We start from the raw sequence: 16,747 nt of genomic DNA on the forward strand, positions 1-16,747 counted from the left end.
AACTCAGCTAGGGCCTCCTCAGGCTTGACATCTCAAGACTGCGGCACTCAGTGTGCAGCAGCTCTCTTTCCCGTACACTTTCCTGGAAGAGGGAATGGCTACCCGCTCCAGTATTCTTGCCTGGAGAATTCCACGGACAGAGGAGCCTGGTGGGCTACAGTTCATGGGGTTGCAAAGAGTCGGGTCCAACATAGCGACTAACATTTTCACTTTTTTCCCACTAGTTAGGGTGACCACTAGCTTCAGGAGTCCCAGGTTAGGACAGTATTTCCTTTTCTCCTTGGGAGCCCACACCGGAGGCTTGTTTCAACCCTCCAAACGTCAAGGGTTATGTGACACCCCCTTTTCCTGGGAGCACGGTTGCTCAGTCCCTCTTGGAGGGCGCCGAGGTGGTTAGACATCTGCGAAAGGCGTTGTTGGCTCATCCAACGGCTACTTTCCTTCCTCTTCTTCATGAACAGAGGCAGTCTCACCCCATGCCTACCTTCCCAGCTTCTCATGCAGCTGGGTCATGGACATTGGCTCAAACCTTGCTGAGGGGTCCAGAGGAGCTGCTGGCTGGGGATTTCTAGGGAAGACTTCTCTCCCTGATAAATACACATGACCATCTTTCAGGAAACATCTCCTCTCTTCTTATATGCGAAAGGTCAAGCCTACAGATGAAGGCTGAGGTCGCCAGCCTCCAAGAGGATCTCCAGGTAGCTTTGCCTCCTGGTTATCCGTGCCTTTGAGGAGTCCTGTCCTGCAATGAATCAGGGTTGGCCTGTGTGACAGATGAGAACGCAGCAGAATGCAGACTCAGAAAGTGAAAGGTTTTGAAGTTTCTGCCCCGGTTCCTATCGGATTGCTTTCTCTGAAGGAAACAAGCCCCCACATTGTAAGGACACACAAGGGCACATACCCCACTGTGAAGACACTCAGACAGTTCCGCAGAGAGGAGCCAACAGCCAGCACCAACTTGCAGGCCATGCGGGTGAACTTCAGGGGTCCTGGGAGATGGACCATCCCAGCCCCAGTCTGGCCTTCAAATGAGCGCAGCCCTGGGTGGCATCTCTCTTCACCACACAAGAGACTGACTCAGAACACCTGATAAGCTGCTCTCAAATTCCTGACCCACTGAAACCATGAGGGATAATAAATAACTACAGTTACTTAAGGGCTTCCCTGGTGGCTCAGTGGTAAAGGATCTGCCCACAATGCAGGAGACATGGGTTTGATCCTTGCATTGGCAAGATCCCCTGGAGAAAGAAATGGTAACCCACTCTAGTATTCTTGCCTGGAGAATCCTATGGGCAGAGGAGCTTTGTGGGCTACAGTCTATGGGGTTGCAAAGAGTCGGTCATGTCTTAGTGATTAAACCACCACCAACCATAGCTGCTTAAAGCCATGTTTGTGGGGATGTTATACAGTAAGAGTGTGTGCGTGTGTGTGTGTGTGTGTGTGTTAGTTGCTCAGTCGTGTCCGACTCTTTGTGACCCTATGAACTATAGCTCCTTAGGCTCCTCTGTCCATGGGATTTTCCAGGCAAGAATATGGAGTGGATTGCCATTCCCTTCTCCAGGGGATCTTCCTGACCCAGGGATTGAACCCGGGTCTCCTGCACTGGGTTTCTCTGGTACCTCAGTCAGTAAAGAATCTGCCTGCAGTGCAGGAGACTTGGGTTCAATTCCTAGGTCAGGAAGATCCCCTGGAGAAGGGAATGGCAAGGGTCTTTTCCAGTGAATGGCCTCTTCGCAAAGACCTGGAGGTTGAGTTTCAGCACCCGTCCTTCCAGTGAATATTCAGGGTTGATTTCTTTTAAGACTGACTTGTTTGATCTCCTTGCTGTCCTAGGGACTGTCAAGAGTCTTTTCTCCAGCACCACAATTCGAAAACATCAGTTCTTCGGTGCTTAGCCTCCTTTATGGTCCTCCTCTCAACCCACAATGACTGAACCATCTTCAGTCCTACCAGCTATGTATGAAGGTTTCAATTTCTCTATATCTTCGCCAACACTTATTTTTGGTTTTTTAATTGATAAAGCTTAAACTTCTAGTCCATACTAGTGGACATGAAGAATAATATATCATTGTGGTTTCTTTAAGACACTTAAAACTTATGTATTTATTTATGGCTGTGCTGGGTCTTCATTGCACCACACAGGCTCTGCTTGTTCACGTGGGCTTCCTTGCTGTGGAGCAAGGGCTCTAGTTAAAAGCCTGTGTGCATGCTCAGTTGCTCAGTCATGTCCGACTCTTTGCGACCCAGTGGACTGTAACCCGCCAGGCTCTTCTGTTCATGGGATTTCCCAGGCAAGAATACTGGAGTGGTTTGCCATTTCCTGCTCCAGGGGATCTCCCTGACCCAGGGATTGAACCCACAACTCCTGCATTGGCAGCTGGGTTCTTTACCACTAGCACCACCTGGGAAGCCCAGTTAAAAGCTTATGTCCACACAAAAGCTTGCACATGGATTTTTTTTTATCACCTTTATTTCTTTCTTTAGTCAGCTCAAGGTTTTTAAAATTTTGATTGCAGTATAGTTGATTTACAATGTTGTATTAGTTTCAGATGGATAGCAAAGTGAATCACTTACACATATATCCACTCTTTTCTTTTTAGATTCTTTTCCCATAAGCCATTATGGAGTACTGAGCCAAGTTCCTGCGCTATGCAGCAGGTTCTCATTAGTTGTCTGTTTTGTGTATGTAGTGTGTATATGTCAATCCCAGTCTCCCTATTTAGTCCTCCCCTCCCCATCTCCCCGTAACCATGTTTGTTTTCTGTATCTGTGCATCTGTGACTCTCCTTCCGTTTTGTAAGTAAGTTCATTTGTACCCCTTTTTTTAGGTTCCGCATGTAATTGATATCATATGATATTTGTTTTTTGTGTCTGACTTGCCTCACTCGGTGTGATAATCTCTGGGTCCATCTGTGTTGCTGCAGATAGCATTTTTATTCTTTTTTTATGGCTGAGTAATATTCCACTCTATATATGTGTGACATCTTTTTTTATCCATTCCTCTGTTGATGGAAATTTAGGTTGTTTCCTTGTCCTGGCTAATGTAAATAGTACTGAAATGAACACGGAAGTGCATGTGTCTTTTCCAGTTATGTTTTTCTCTGGATATATGCCCAGGAGTGGGATTGCTGGGCCATATGACAGTTCTATTTTTAGCTTTTTGAGGAACCTCCAAACTGTTCTCCTTGGAGACTGTATGAATTTAAATTCCCACCGAGAGTATAGGATGATTCTCTTTTCTGTACATCCTCTCCAATATTTCTTGTTGTAGATATTTATTTATTTTTAATGGAAGGATAATTGATTTATAGTATTGTATTGATTTCTACCAAACATCAACAGGAATCAGCCACAGGTTTACCCATGTCCCCTCCCACTTGAACATCCTTCCCCCCTCCCTCCCCATCCCACCCCTCGCAGTTGTTATGGAGCCCCGGTTTAAGTTCCCTGAGTCATACAGCAAACTCCCATTGGCTATCATCTGCTTCACATACGGTACTGTATGTTTCTATGGCACTTTCTGCATGCCTCCCAGCTTCTCCTCCTCCTGCCCATAAGTCTGCTCTCAGTGTCTGTGTCTTCACTGCCACTCTGCAAATAGTTTATGAGCTTTTTACATTCCATATATATGCGTTAGTATAAGATAATTGTTTTTCTCTTTCTGACTTACTTCACTCTGTATAATAGGCTCTAGGTTCATCCACCTCGTTAGGACTGACTCAAATACTTTCCTTTTAATGGCTGAGTAATACCAGACCATCTGACCTGCCTCTTGAGAAATCTGTATGCAGGTCAGGAAGCAACAGTTAGAACTGGACATGGAACAACAGACTGGTTCCAAAGAGGAAAAGGAGTATGTCAAGGCTGTATATTGTCACCCTGCTTATTTAACTTATATGCAGAGTACATCATGAGAAACGCTGGACTGGAAGAAACACAAGCTGGAATCAAGATTGCCGGGAGAAATATCAATAACCTCAGATATGCAGATGACACCACCCTTATGGCAGAAAATGAAGAGGAACTAAAAAGCCTCTTGATGAAAGTGAAAGAGGAGAGTGAAAAAGTTGGCTTAAAGCTCAATATTCAGAAAACGAAGATCATAGCAGCCGGTCCCATCACTTCATGGGAAATCAATGGGGAAACAGTGGAAACAGTTTCAGACTTTATTTTTTGGGGGCTCCAAAATCACTGCAGATGGTGACTGCAGCCATGAAATTAAAAGACGCTTACTCCTTGGAAGAAAAGTTATGACCAACCTAGATAGCATATTCAAAAACAGAGACATTACTTTGCCGACTAAGGTCCGTCTAGTCAAGGCTATGGTTTTTCTTGTGGTCATGTATGGATGTGAGAGTTGGACTGTGAAGAAGGCTGAGCGCCAAAGAATTGATGCTTTTGAACTGTGGTGTTGGAGAAGACTCTTGAGAGTCCCTTGGACTGCAAGGAGATCCAACCAGTCCATTCTGAAGGAGATCAGCCCTGGGATTTCTTTGGAAGGAATGATGCTAAAGCTGAAACTCCAGTACTTTGGCCGCCTCATGAGAAGAGTTGACTCATTGGAAAAGACTCTGATGCTGGGAGGGATTAGGGGCAGGAGGAAAAGGGGACAACCGAGGATGAGATGGCTGAATGGCATCATGGACTCGATGGACATGAGTCTGAGTGAACTCTGGGGGTTGGTGATGGACAGGGAGGCTTGGCATGCTGTGATTCATAGGGTTGCAAAGAGTCGGACATGACTGAGCGACTGAACTGAACTGAATATTCCATTGTATATATATACCACAGCTTCTTTATCCATTCATCTGTTAGTGGACATCAAGGTTGCTTCCATGTCCTAGCTATTGTAACTAGAGCTGCAGTGAATATTGGGTTACATGTATCTTTTTCAATTTTGGTTTCCTCAGGGTATATGCCTAGTAGTGGGATTGCTGGGTCATATGGTGGTTTTATTTCTAGTTTTTAAGGAATCTGCATACTGTTCTCCATAGTGGCTGTATCGGTTTGCGTTCCCACCAACAATGCAAGAGGATTCCCTTTTCTCCACACCATCTCCAGCATTCATTGTTTGTAGACTTTTCATGATGGCCATTCTGATTGGGGTGAGGTGATACCTCATTAGTTTTGATTTGCATTTCTCTAATAATTAGTGATGTTTAGAATCTTTTCATGTACTTTTTAGCCATCTGTATATCTTCTTTGGAGAAATGTCTACTTAGATCTTCCTCCCATTTTTTGGTTGGGTTGCTTGTGTTTTTGATATTGAGCTGCACAAGCTGTTTATATATTTTGGAAATTAATGCCTTGCCAATTGCTTTGTTTGCAAATATTTTCTCCCATTCTGAGGGCTGTCATTTTGTTTTGCTTATGGTTTCCTTTGCTGTGCAAAAGCTTTTTTTGTTTCATAAGGTCCCATTTGTTTATTTTTGTTTTTATTTATAATTGTCCAAACTTATGGGCCTCCAAGATGCCCTTCAGAGGTGAATGGATAAATTGCAGTCCATCCAGACAGAGGAATACTATTCAGCACTAAGCAAAAATGAAGCTCTCAAGCCATAAAGCAACATGGAAGAAACTTCGATGCAAATGACTAAGAGAAAGAAGGCAGTCGGCAAGGGCTCCATGCTGTACAGTTTCAACTGTATGACATTCCAGAAAAGGAAGACTATGGAGACAGTAAAAATTTCAGTGGTTGCCAGAGGATGAGGGGAGGGAGGGATGATCAGGCAGAGTACAGAGGATTTTAGGGCAATAAAATTGTTCTGTAAGACACGATAATGATGTGCATGCGTGCTTCGTAGCTCAGTCGTGTCCGAATCTTTGCAACCCCATGGACTGATAGCCGGCCAGGCTCCTCTGTCCATAGGGATTCTCCAGTCAAGAATACTGGAGTGGGTAGCCCTTCTCCAGGGGATCCTCCTGACCCAGGGATCGAACCCTTGTCTCTTAGTCTCCTGCAGTGACAGGCGGATTCTCTACCACTAGCACCATGGACTCCAGTTCATAATGATAGGTACAGGTGGTACTCATTTGTCCAAACCCATAAAAGGGACAACACCGAGAGTGAACTCTAATGTGAATGATGGACTCCGAGTGATGAGGACGTTTCAGTGTAAGTCCCTCAACTGTGACAAGTGTCCTGCTCTGGGCAGGGGTGTCGATAATGGGGGAGGCCAAGCATGTGTGAGAGCAGAGGGGTAAGTGGGAAATCTAAATATTTTGCTCAATTTTCTGTGAACCTATGATTGCTCTTAAGAAATAAAGTCTATTAAAAAAAAATAGTGTCCCTTGTTTGGGTTTGTCTGAGATTCTGTCGTGATTAGACTGGGGCCATGCAATCCTGGTGGGAATTCTGCCCCTCATTAGTGATGCTGTTTTATTTATTTGACTGTGCTGGGTCTTAGCTGTGGCACATGGGATCTTTCAGTTGCAGCATGAAGGGGTCTAGTTCCCTGACTAGGGTTTGAACCTGGGTCTCCTGCATTAGGAGCACGGAGTCTTAGCCACTGGACTGCCAGGGAAGTCCCTAGAGAGACACTTTAAGAGCATGCCAATGTTTTGCCCTTCATCAAAAATCTCCCCTTAAATTTCACATCCACTGGTGAACTTTGCCCTCGGGCTGCCTTCCTGTCGGCAGCCCCTCATCGTCTTTGTCTCTCTCCAGGTAGGACTTTACGCAGGAGCAGGGGTTAACCTCCACTTACGGTCCAGTCCAGTGTCGCTCTCCTGGCCAACACCTAGGACCCAGATTCAAATCCCTCGTTCAAGTCCTTCTCGTGTGTGGCAGCCAGACCCTCCCCTAGCACACGGGACTCTAGGAAACTCCTCTCACTTCCTGTCCTGCAAAGCTTCTGTTTCTCAGGGCAGCTACCGGATCGCAGGCTGGGTCAAAAGGACCAGTTACTCTGGGTGGTGGGCCAGGAGCTCTCTTCCCCCACCTCGAGCCTCAGGGGCTGTGGATGGTGAAATCTCACCAGTGAGGCTGCAGTGGGCTCAGCAGAGACCTGTGATAAGATCCTGAGCGGTTAGGGCAGCTGCTTTGAGGTTGGGCGACTGGGAGCCCACAGGAAGTGACTCTGTGCAGAGCTGATGTGTCTTTTATCCCGGCATCCATCCTGGGACGGGAGCTGTAGGCTGGAGAGGCTGGGGGCATGTCTGTGGAGTTCAGGCAGTCAGAGGGGCTTCACAGTCAGTCCCCGGGGCCAGATGGACCTTCGAGGGCCGCGGACACAGACTCTCCATCCATGCCCGCGCCCTGGAGCCTGCCCCGTTGGAGAGCTTATGTGGCTGCTGCTGTGCTCTGCTACATCAACCTCCTGAACTACATGAACTGGTTCATCATTGCAGGTGAGGCAGGGGCCGGGCAAGCTGGGCAGCACGTGCCACCAGCTGGTGCTGTGTGTCCACAGTGACCCTCCATCCAGCAAACTTTCTCCTTGTGCGGCACATCTCTGCTATTCTCACCTCTGCGCCCCCACCCCCCGCAATGGTTTCAGGCCAGCCTGAATGGGGAGAGGACCAAACGAGTTCCCAATGTATCCCCCGACTGAGTGTGCCTACAGGTGTGGGTGCTTGATGGCAGTGGGTAGGTGAGGACTCCAGGGAGGGCTGGGCCTCGGACAAAGCTCTGGAAGTTCTGGGTGGAACGTTGAGGTGAGGTCCTGGCGTAGGACAGGGTGGCCTGGCTCTGCTTCCAAGAAAGGACCAGCTGGCTGCTTGTTTCTGGGGCAGCAGGTGGCTTGCAAACCTTGCACATTCTGCCTTCCTTCCTGTAGGCCCCAGGGCTCAACTCGCTCTGTCTGCATGTCACCACTTCTTCGTTCATTCGTTCAAAGTTCAACCTTCTTTTCTGCCTTGATCATGCACTCATTCAAGATGAACTGAGTGCTATGGGCCTTGGGGACCCAGTGGAGGGGGATTCAACCTTGTAGCTCCTGAACACAGGAATGACCATCTCATGCGGCAGAGAGAGAAACTTGTTAATAGGACTCCTGCGAGACAGAGAGATGCAGCCAGACGAGGAAACATGGGTTGCGGGGAGGGTACCTGGGGAGCTCAGAGGAGGTGTCTGCAGCAGCTGGGCTCCTTGAGGCCAAGATGTGGATTAATCAGTTACCAGCTCGCAAATGCAGAATGAAGGTGACTTGGGGATTGCAGACAGCACCAGACCCTGTGGGTGACTGCCTTTGAAGAGCTCAGAGGGACACAGAACACATGTTCAAGTGTCTCTAATCCAGGACAGAGCTGAGTGACTATTAGCTGGACAGCCCCAGGATGAAAAAATAGGGGGCTTTCCTGGTGGCTCAGATAGTAAAGAATCTGCCTGCAATGCGGGAGACCAAGGTTGGATCCCTGAGTCAGGAAGATCCCCTGGAGGATGAAACAGCAATCCACTCCAGTATTCTTGCCTGGAAAATCCCATGGACAGAGGAGCCTGGTGGGCTACAGTCTGTGGGGTCACAAAGAGCTGGAGACAACTGAGCAAATAACTTTCCCAGGATGAAACACTGAGGGTTCAGAGAGAATTCACAGATGAGGGGCAGAAGGTTTGGGTCTTGAAGGCTGAGAAAAGCAGGGAATGGGGCAAAAGTGCAGGGTCTGATCAGAGGTGGAGAGAGATGGAGAAAGCAGGAAATTATTCTGAAAGAGTATTTGGGGCTGTATCATAGGTTTCTCGGGGACCAGGCTGGGAGCTTGCACTTCCTGCTGAAACAATGGGGAGCCACGGAAAATTTTCAAGTGGGGAGACTGTAACTGGGGTTGAGGCTCTGATAGAGGCCACAGGAGACACAGAGGTCAGTCAGAGGCTACTGCGATAGATCAGGCTGAAGCTGAGGAGCCCTGCATTGGAGTTGGGGTGGAGGGCTTGAAGAGGAGGGGAAGGGGCAACTGGGGGTATGGAGGTCTTTCAGCCCCCGAGGACTGAAAGGACTTCCTCTGGCTGTGTGAGTAGCAGGGCCATGGTTATTGGGTTGAGGGAGGCCTGGGGAAGTGAAACCTTGCCCGGTGCCTGGGGACTGTTGAGGCAGGTGGTTCTCACGCACCAAGAATTCTCTTGCGTGAAGCAGGTCTCTGGGAGGCCAGAGTGATAGCAGAAAGGTGAAAACAAGGCTGGACCCACACTCGGTGCCCCGGCTGCCTCCAGAGCAGCATGGGGCTTGGAGGAGCCCAGGAGTGGCCAAAACAAGGGGCTGAGTCCAGTCCCTAAAATGAATGCGATTATAGAGAATTTTTTACTTAGCCATTGACTTAAAATAATTTTATTTATTTATTTAGGTTTGGCTGTGCTGAGTCTTTGCTTTTCTCTAGTTGCGGCAAGCAGGGGTTACTCTCTAGTTGCGATGCACCGGTTTCTCATTGCCGTGGCTTCTCTTGTTGTGGAGCACAGGCTCTAAGGCATGTGGGCTCCAGTAGTTGCTGTTCCTGGGCTCTAGAGCGCAGGCTCAGTAGTTGCGGTGCCCAGGCTTAGTTGCTCTGCGTCATGTGGGATCTTCCTGGACCAGGGATCGAACCCATGTCTCCTGCATTGGCAGGTAGATTCTTTACCACTGAGCTACCAGGGAAGCCCACCATTGACTTTGCTTATCTGTGTTGTCTCTTTCTTGACAATGAATATATCTAATTCATGTAATTAAAAGTATTAAGAGAGAAGGAAAGACATAGAAGCTAGTATCTGGATTTTGTGGCAATTGGGTCCAAAGTAAATATCAGAACAAAAATCTCTTATTTGACTTCTCTGTTTCTTCCATCTTTTTCACCCACTGGCAGGTCTTCGAGGTGTGAATGGCAGGTTTTCTTCTTCATTGTGGGGGCGTTTCTGCAGAGCCCCATTTGTGACACTGGGTGGGAGGGTAGGCTGCCTCTGGCTGGGATGGTCCCAACTGTACAGCCATAGGTGGCTGAGACCTCTGTTTCTCAATCTGTATAATGGGGACAGTGATACTGATGGCCCTCAGCCATCTCATAATTCAAAGTGATGACAGGGTCAGAGCCTCACAGCTCAGATAAGTAGGTGCCTTGGACCCTGACTGGCTTTGATATACTACTAGGGACTGACGGGATATTAGGCTAGCAAGATCTTAGAGCAAGAACCTGCAACCTTCAGGGAGGTGGGGCCAAGGTCAGACCTAAATGGGACCTATCTCTGAAGTTCTCACAGGCACTCCATGTTGGTGTGTTCATGCCTCTAGAAGAACATGCTGTGTGTGCACGTGGGCCAGGCCAGGGCACATATATCTTTGCGTGTACATGCTCATGCATGTATATGTGTATCTATGAATATCTGGAGTTTGTATACAAGTAAGGCTGCTGCGCTGCACAGTTTCAGGGACTTTCATTACACCGTAGTCTAAGTGGATGGCTGCCAGTCATTCCGGGGCTTCCCAGGTGGCGCAGTGGTAAAGAATCCGCCTGTCAGTTCAGGAGACTCAGCTTCGATCGATCCCTGGGTCAGGAAGATCCCCTGGAGGAAGGAATGAAACACTCCAGTATTCTTGCGTGGAGAAGCCCAGGGACAGAAGGGCCTTGTGGGCCACAGTCCATGGGGTCGCAAAGAGTCAGACACAACTGAGTGAGCACACCAGTCACTCTGACTATGGTGTGAATGGCAGGCCTGCATATGTGCAAATGCACATGTGCCTGTGGGTGTGTCTTTATGTGTACCTCTCAGTGTACATGTGTGTGGATGTACGAGACTGGACTTACAGGGCTGTGAGTGCTGGCTCCTGTGTGTGAGCGTCTCTGCTTCTGGGAGTATATATCTCCGGGTGTGCCTGTTTGTATGTGCCTATGTGGATCTGCATGTCTGTGATGTGTGAGCATGTGTGTGTAGTCCGGGCATGCAGGCTAGTGTGCGAATTGGTATGTCTGTGCCTCTGGGATATGCTGGATCCTGTGTGTGTGTGTGTGTGTGTGTGTGTGTGTGTGGTTGTGCGCATGTGTGGGAGAGGGGGATGAGAAGAGTGGGCCCAGGTGCCATGTCTGTGCTGAGCTGGTCAGCTGTGAGCCTGTCCCAAATGCAGAGGCAGCTGCCTTTGGAGGCCTGGCAGGCAACTTCCCGTTTCCTGAGCGCTGTCCATCTGTCCACAGGAGTGCTGCTGGACGTACAGAAGTTTTTCCATATTAGTGACAGCAATGCTGGTTTGCTTCAGACAGGTAAGGAGGGAGTCCCCAGCCTGGGGTCGTCAGCTCATGCTGGGCGGGGGTCTTTTGGCAGGTCCTGTTCTCTGTGCAGCTCCAGCTGCTGGTGAGGGAGCCAGCCTGAGCCCCACTGAGTCCCCTGGCGCAGAGGATGGGTGGTGTTTGGGTGGAAGGGACAGTCTGTGTCAGAGAAGGAGGCAGCAGAGGCTGGGATCTGGTGCCTGAACAGCCTCTTAGGGTTTGAGGGTGAGTGCTGTGGCAAGGAGGCTTCCTTGGTGGCTCAGCGGTAATGAATCTGCCTGCAAAGCAGGAGCCACAGGAGACACGGGTTCTGTCCCCAAGCTGGGAAGATACCCTGGAGGAGGTCTTGGCAGCCACTCTAGTATTCTTGCCTGCGCAGAGTTGGACACAACTGAAGCAACTTAGCATGCACACAGGCTGGGGAAAGAAGGGAGGCATCTGGGGATTGAAAAGGCTCCCAGGCTTCAGATCCTGGCTGGGGAGTTAGTCATTTGTCCTTCATGTCTATTAAGCTCAGCTTTGTAGCTGGGGTTAGAATTTCTAATATGTGCTTTCTTCTTAGGGATCTGAAAACCCTGGTGACTAGGACCCAGACAGACAGACAGTGGACTTCCCTTATGGTCTAGTGGTTAAGATCTGTGCTTCCAATCTGTGCTTCCACTGTAGGTGTGGGTTCAATCCCTGGTCAAGGAACTAAGATCCTGCGTGGTGCAGCCAAAAATAAAAAAATAAAAGTAGATTGACAGACAGCGACACATATCCACAGGGGCTCAGATGGGGTCTGGGCCCACTGGGGCCCTCAGTCCAGCAGAGGGGAGCAGCCACGCCTTCCATTTCCAGGTGGGGGCAGTTGGGGTCATGAGGTGCTAACTCTTTCTCTATGGGTTTCTGGATGGTGACACGCAGATGCACACACGTACCTACGTGTGTGCACACCCTGTCACAACATAGGATACACACGTGTGCTCTTTACTATTTTGAGAATCCCTGTGCGGATCCTCAAGCCCATATATTTCTTTCCTAAGATAGATCTGCCTGAGAACAAGCATCTGGGTCTTTTTTCCCACCTCCCCTTTAATACTTACCTGCCCACTATTTGGGGGAGGAAAATACAGCTCTCCCCATTCTGAGTTTTACTAGGTGTAAAAAACCTCCAGGGGAGACTTCCCTGGTGGTCCAGCAGCTAAGACTCTACCCTCCCACTCCAGGGGGCCCAGGTTCAGTCCCTGGTCAGGGAACTAGATTCCACATGCTGCAAGGAGGAGCCTGAGTAGTGAAACTAAGACCTGGTGCACCCATATAAACAAATAGAATATTTAACGCCCCCCCGCCTGCCTCCGTATCAGACAGAGGGACCCTTCACGGCTGCTGGCTTCTGCTGACGAGGCCCTGCGGGCAGGACAGATGTTTGCTCTAGGCCACAAACCCGGGATGGCAAGGTGCCAAGCCTTATCTCGCTGGCCTGTGCGCGTGTGTGACAGTATTCTCTTTATCTACAACTGAGAATTCAGAAGTGAGATGGTTGTCTCAGGGATGGGTATCAACACATTCATTTCAATTTAAAAAAAATGAAGCTGTACAGTGGAAACCAAGATAACCACTGTAAATCAACAAAACCCCAGTAAAAACTAATTAAAACAACTAAGCTGACATTTTCATATCTTTCTCACAATCAGTCTGATTTGCCCTATCGATTTGCCAGATGAGGACTGACTTTGCCCATAAGGCTCTATGATGCATGTTTTCCATGAACTTGATCTGCAGCCCTAAGGACTGATGACAATCTAGTTTAAAAAATACAATCACGGCTGGAAATCACATCCTTTGCAGCTAGTTAAACTTACGATAAAAAATGCCTTAGATGTCAGCTGAAAACATGCAAAGGGGTACACGGTTCTACAAATGGAGGCACCAAACCAAAGAGTTAGATCATTGCGTTAGCTGGCCGTCTTTCCCAGCTGCTCTTATCTCAGGGCTAAGGTGGGCACATGGTGCTCATCTTCCAGTCATACTGTAGCCAGAGGGAGGCTTTCTAGGCTCAATACCCAGAACCTTCTAGATTAAACAGATAATGGAAGTTGAGTCAGTATTTCCCTTCCCTGGTTCTTACCATGGTGACCAGGATTACTACTGCAAGGCCCCTGATAAATGAGTTGTGTGGAGGGAGAAGTCTGTGTGAGAGAGACAGGACAGGAGAGAGGGAGAGAGGGAAAGCCTGTGAACACAGAGATGTGCTTGTTAGTGTGTAGTGGGGATGTGCCTGTGCGTATAAGTGTTTGAGACTGGATGAAGGGAAGGGTCTTTTCTGCAGAAGTAGCCCAAACAGGTATGTGGGAAGGGCAGTGAGCTTGGAGGCCTGACAACCAGGCTTGTCCCCGGTGGCTTCGGTGAGTCTTCTTACTTTTCTGAGTCACCACAGGGGTGCAGACTGGAGGAAACTGATGGCTCAGAGGGCTCAGTGTAGCTGTAAGAATGGGGTGGGAGGTGGGGCGAAGCAGTGGTCAGACACCCCCCACCCCCTCTACCCCACTGCAATGGGACAGAGAAGCTGCTGGAGTTAGTTAACTGATTTACAATATTTAAAACAAACACTGATGTGGCTTTTACCATGTGCCAGGTGCTGTTCTAAGGGCTTAATAACATGTAGCCATTTAATCTTCACAACAATCCCACAAGGCAGGGGTTATTATTATTATGCCCATTTTACAGATGGCAAACCTGAGGCACAGAAAGCCAATGGGGCTTCTGAAGGCCACATAGCTTGCAAGTGAGAGAGCTGGGATTCAAATCCAGATGGTTGCTTATGGAGTTCTTCTCTGAACCTTGTGCTCCTTAATGACTTCCACCTTGTCACAGGAATGATTTGAATCTGGAGATGCTGGGAGTGAAGGTGTGCCTGCCTTCCACTTAGAGACAGGCTTCTCCATTCCAGGAGATCTGCTGGTTTAAAGTGTTTATATCCTGTGGGTGGCTCAGTTGTAAAGAATCTGCCTGCCAATGCAGGAGGTGCAGGAGACTTGTGTTCCATCTCTGGGTCGGAAAGATTCCCTGGAAAAGGAAATGGAAACCCACACCGGTATTCTTGCCTGGGAAATCCCATGGACAGAGGAGCCTGGTGGGTTGTAGTCCATGGGATAGCAAAGAGTCCAACAGAATTTAGCGACTGAGCATGCACACACACGTACTGTGAGGGATCCCTACCCCTAATCTCATAAAGTATTAGAACATTTGGGGAAATAGAACCTTTAGGTGACAAAGATACGTGTTAACAAGACACAAAACAACCTCCCCAGAGAAAGATTGATACATCTGATTACATCAAAGCTAAATTTTTCTGTATGATGGTGATTGAAACTATAAATGCAATTAGCAATAATAATAGATAACATCTGTTGGGTATTTACAGAAAGCCTATCTTTTATATGCTTAATTTTATTTAATCTTCTTCATAAGCTTAGGGGGGAAGTACTATTACTTTTGTACTCTGATAAAAGGGGAATCAGAAAGTAAAGGATTTTGTCCAAAGTCACACAACCAGGAAGCGGTGGGGTCAGAATGTCAGCCCAGGAATTCAGTTTCAGAATTTGATTTTAAATCCTTAAAACAAATGTAAGGGACTGGAGAAATTATCAACAGAGAGCCAACAGAAAAAAATAGGCTGAGGATGTGAACACAGGGGCTGATACTCAGCCTCACTGGGGAAAAGGATGATGCTGATTAAAACGTCGGGGAGACACCATTTGTGTTTTAACCATTAAATGAACAAAAATAAATCGATTGATCCTATCAAGTGTCAGCAAACAATATGTAATGAACAAAAATAAATCGATTCATCCTATCAAGTGTCAGCAAACAATATGTAATACTTCTATTCCAGCGTAAATTGATAGAGCCTTTTTGGAGGCCAATTTTCGCATTTCATTTTGGCAGTAGTTATTAAATTTTTAAATGCCGTTGACATCAAAGACCATTCTCTGCGGACTATTAGGTCAAACCACATTCAATTGCCGTTTTTGTAGGTCAAAACTGGCTTAATTTCCGCCAATTGCTCATGGCGTAACCCAATACGAGAACGGGTCAGGGCAAAGTGGGAGGGGCTGGAACCTGAGTTGGGACGCCTCTGGGCATTCATTGGACTCAGAAAACGTCAATCATCTGTGCTTAGTGAATGAAGACGCAGACGCTGGGCGGGGCCCCGAAGAGCCCAAGACCCTTGGGTGGGGGGACCGGGTGGCGAAGGGTTAGACCTTACCCTGGCCACCTGCTGGCTCTCGGAGGCAGCGGACTCAGCGAGAAGGATAGAGGCGATTTTATCTGAGGAACAGAAGCAGTAAAGGTATACCTATCCACGTGGTGTAGTTAAGCAAAAACTTGGCAATTTCTTTGTCTTCGCAGAATAGTAAACGCATTCATTAATCCAGTCACCAATTCATAAGTGTTAGGTACTTTGGAAAAATGGTATAAATACAAGTGCAGCGTCAGGGGAATGTTTTACTTAGGAAAACCGAGTCCCTTCCAGCCTCCAGGGGCCGCTGGTTTATAATCAGTGTGCTCATTCTTCACCGTGCTCATCTGCTCAAAGCAGGCATCTGGCCCACACCCCGCCCACCTGGCCTTCCACCCGCTACCTCCAGCAGGGGCCTGAGAGCAAAATTTCACCAGGCCCAAAGTCAGGTTCACAGGGGTGGGAGTTCTCCTAAAGATAGGGCCCTGGCGTCTCCGTGCCAGACCCTGTGCTCACTCCTGTCTCACCTTTACACAGCCTGGGAGGGGGGAATGTTGACCTCCACTGTTGGGCTGGTGCTCAGAGAGCACTCTTTAGTCACCCAAGGCTGCACAGTGAGCTAGCCGCAGAGCTGAGATTTGAGTCCGGCCCAGCCCCCCCGCCCTTTCCTCCCACTCCCCCTGACTCTGGGCTGTGGCGGGTATTGGGGGATTCAGCTTAGGTTTTTCTCTCGTCGGTTTCTACTCACTTTAAAGCGAGCTGAGTCAGTTTCCTTTTCTGGGCCTACTGGAGCCTTCTGCTGCATGCTGCCCCTTGTGTGTCTCTTCCAGTCTTCATCAGCTTCCTGCTGCTGTCTGCACCTGTGTTTGGCTACCTGGGCGACCGACACAGCCGCAAGGCCACGCTGAGCTTCGGTATCCTGCTCTGGTCCGGAGCCGGTCTCTCCAGCTCCTTCATCTCCCCCCGGGTAGGTGCCCTCACTCCTTCCCAGGCCCCTGGGGTGGGCCTCCCCCATCTTCTTCCTCTGTGATCCAGCTCCAGCAGCGCTGTTTCTGCTCTGTTCCGGGCTCCAGGCTGGCTGTGGGGGACTGCCTTCCAAGGGCTGAGGGAGGGGTCTTCTCAACAGGCCGTTGGACTTTCTTAACAGGGGCCTTCCTCTTTGGCATCTTCCTCTGGACTGAGCTAGGGGTGGGGGTGGGGGTTGGGGTGAGGGTAGCTGCTACTGTCTGCGGAAGTGGCCTGGTGAGCAAAGGCCAGTTTGCTAACCAGGATGCCCAGGAAGAAGGCTCCTCAGGGCAGTGGCTGTGGGCGCCAGCAGGGGGCGCCTGTGCGATTTGGGGGAATAGGTGTCTGGAGTCC

At 48.8% G+C, this 16,747-nt stretch overlaps 1 protein-coding gene and 1 long non-coding RNA gene across 4 annotated transcripts in view; one reads left to right on the forward strand and one right to left on the reverse strand.

Moving 5' to 3' along the window:
- The window catches only part of SPNS3 (SPNS lysolipid transporter 3, sphingosine-1-phosphate (putative)), a 64,207-nt gene that overhangs the window by 14,918 nt on the left and 32,542 nt on the right, over positions 1–16,747 (forward strand). Inside the window, exons 1-3 of one of the 3 annotated variants that reach the window (XM_042255544.2) lie at positions 7,104–7,350; positions 11,092–11,157; positions 16,219–16,355. In XM_042255544.2, the coding sequence (XP_042111478.1) occupies positions 7,155–7,350; positions 11,092–11,157; positions 16,219–16,355 (399 nt within the window). In that variant the 5' untranslated portion in view covers positions 7,104–7,154. Of the gene's footprint in view, positions 1–7,103; positions 7,351–11,091; positions 11,158–16,218; positions 16,356–16,747 lie in introns of those variants that run through there. The other 2 variants (XM_027975111.3, XM_060395327.1) reach the window with 2 other exon arrangements.
- LOC132657403 (uncharacterized) lies at positions 9,233–16,567 on the reverse strand. The gene is made up of 2 exons (XR_009595522.1): positions 16,137–16,567; positions 9,233–14,211 (listed from the first exon to the last, which is right to left on the reverse strand). It is a non-coding gene; the product is annotated as an uncharacterized LOC132657403 (long non-coding RNA).

This window comes from Ovis aries, chromosome 11 (assembly GCF_016772045.2).
Source record: "Ovis aries strain OAR_USU_Benz2616 breed Rambouillet chromosome 11, ARS-UI_Ramb_v3.0, whole genome shotgun sequence".
NCBI classification, from domain to species: domain Eukaryota; kingdom Metazoa; phylum Chordata; class Mammalia; order Artiodactyla; family Bovidae; genus Ovis; species Ovis aries.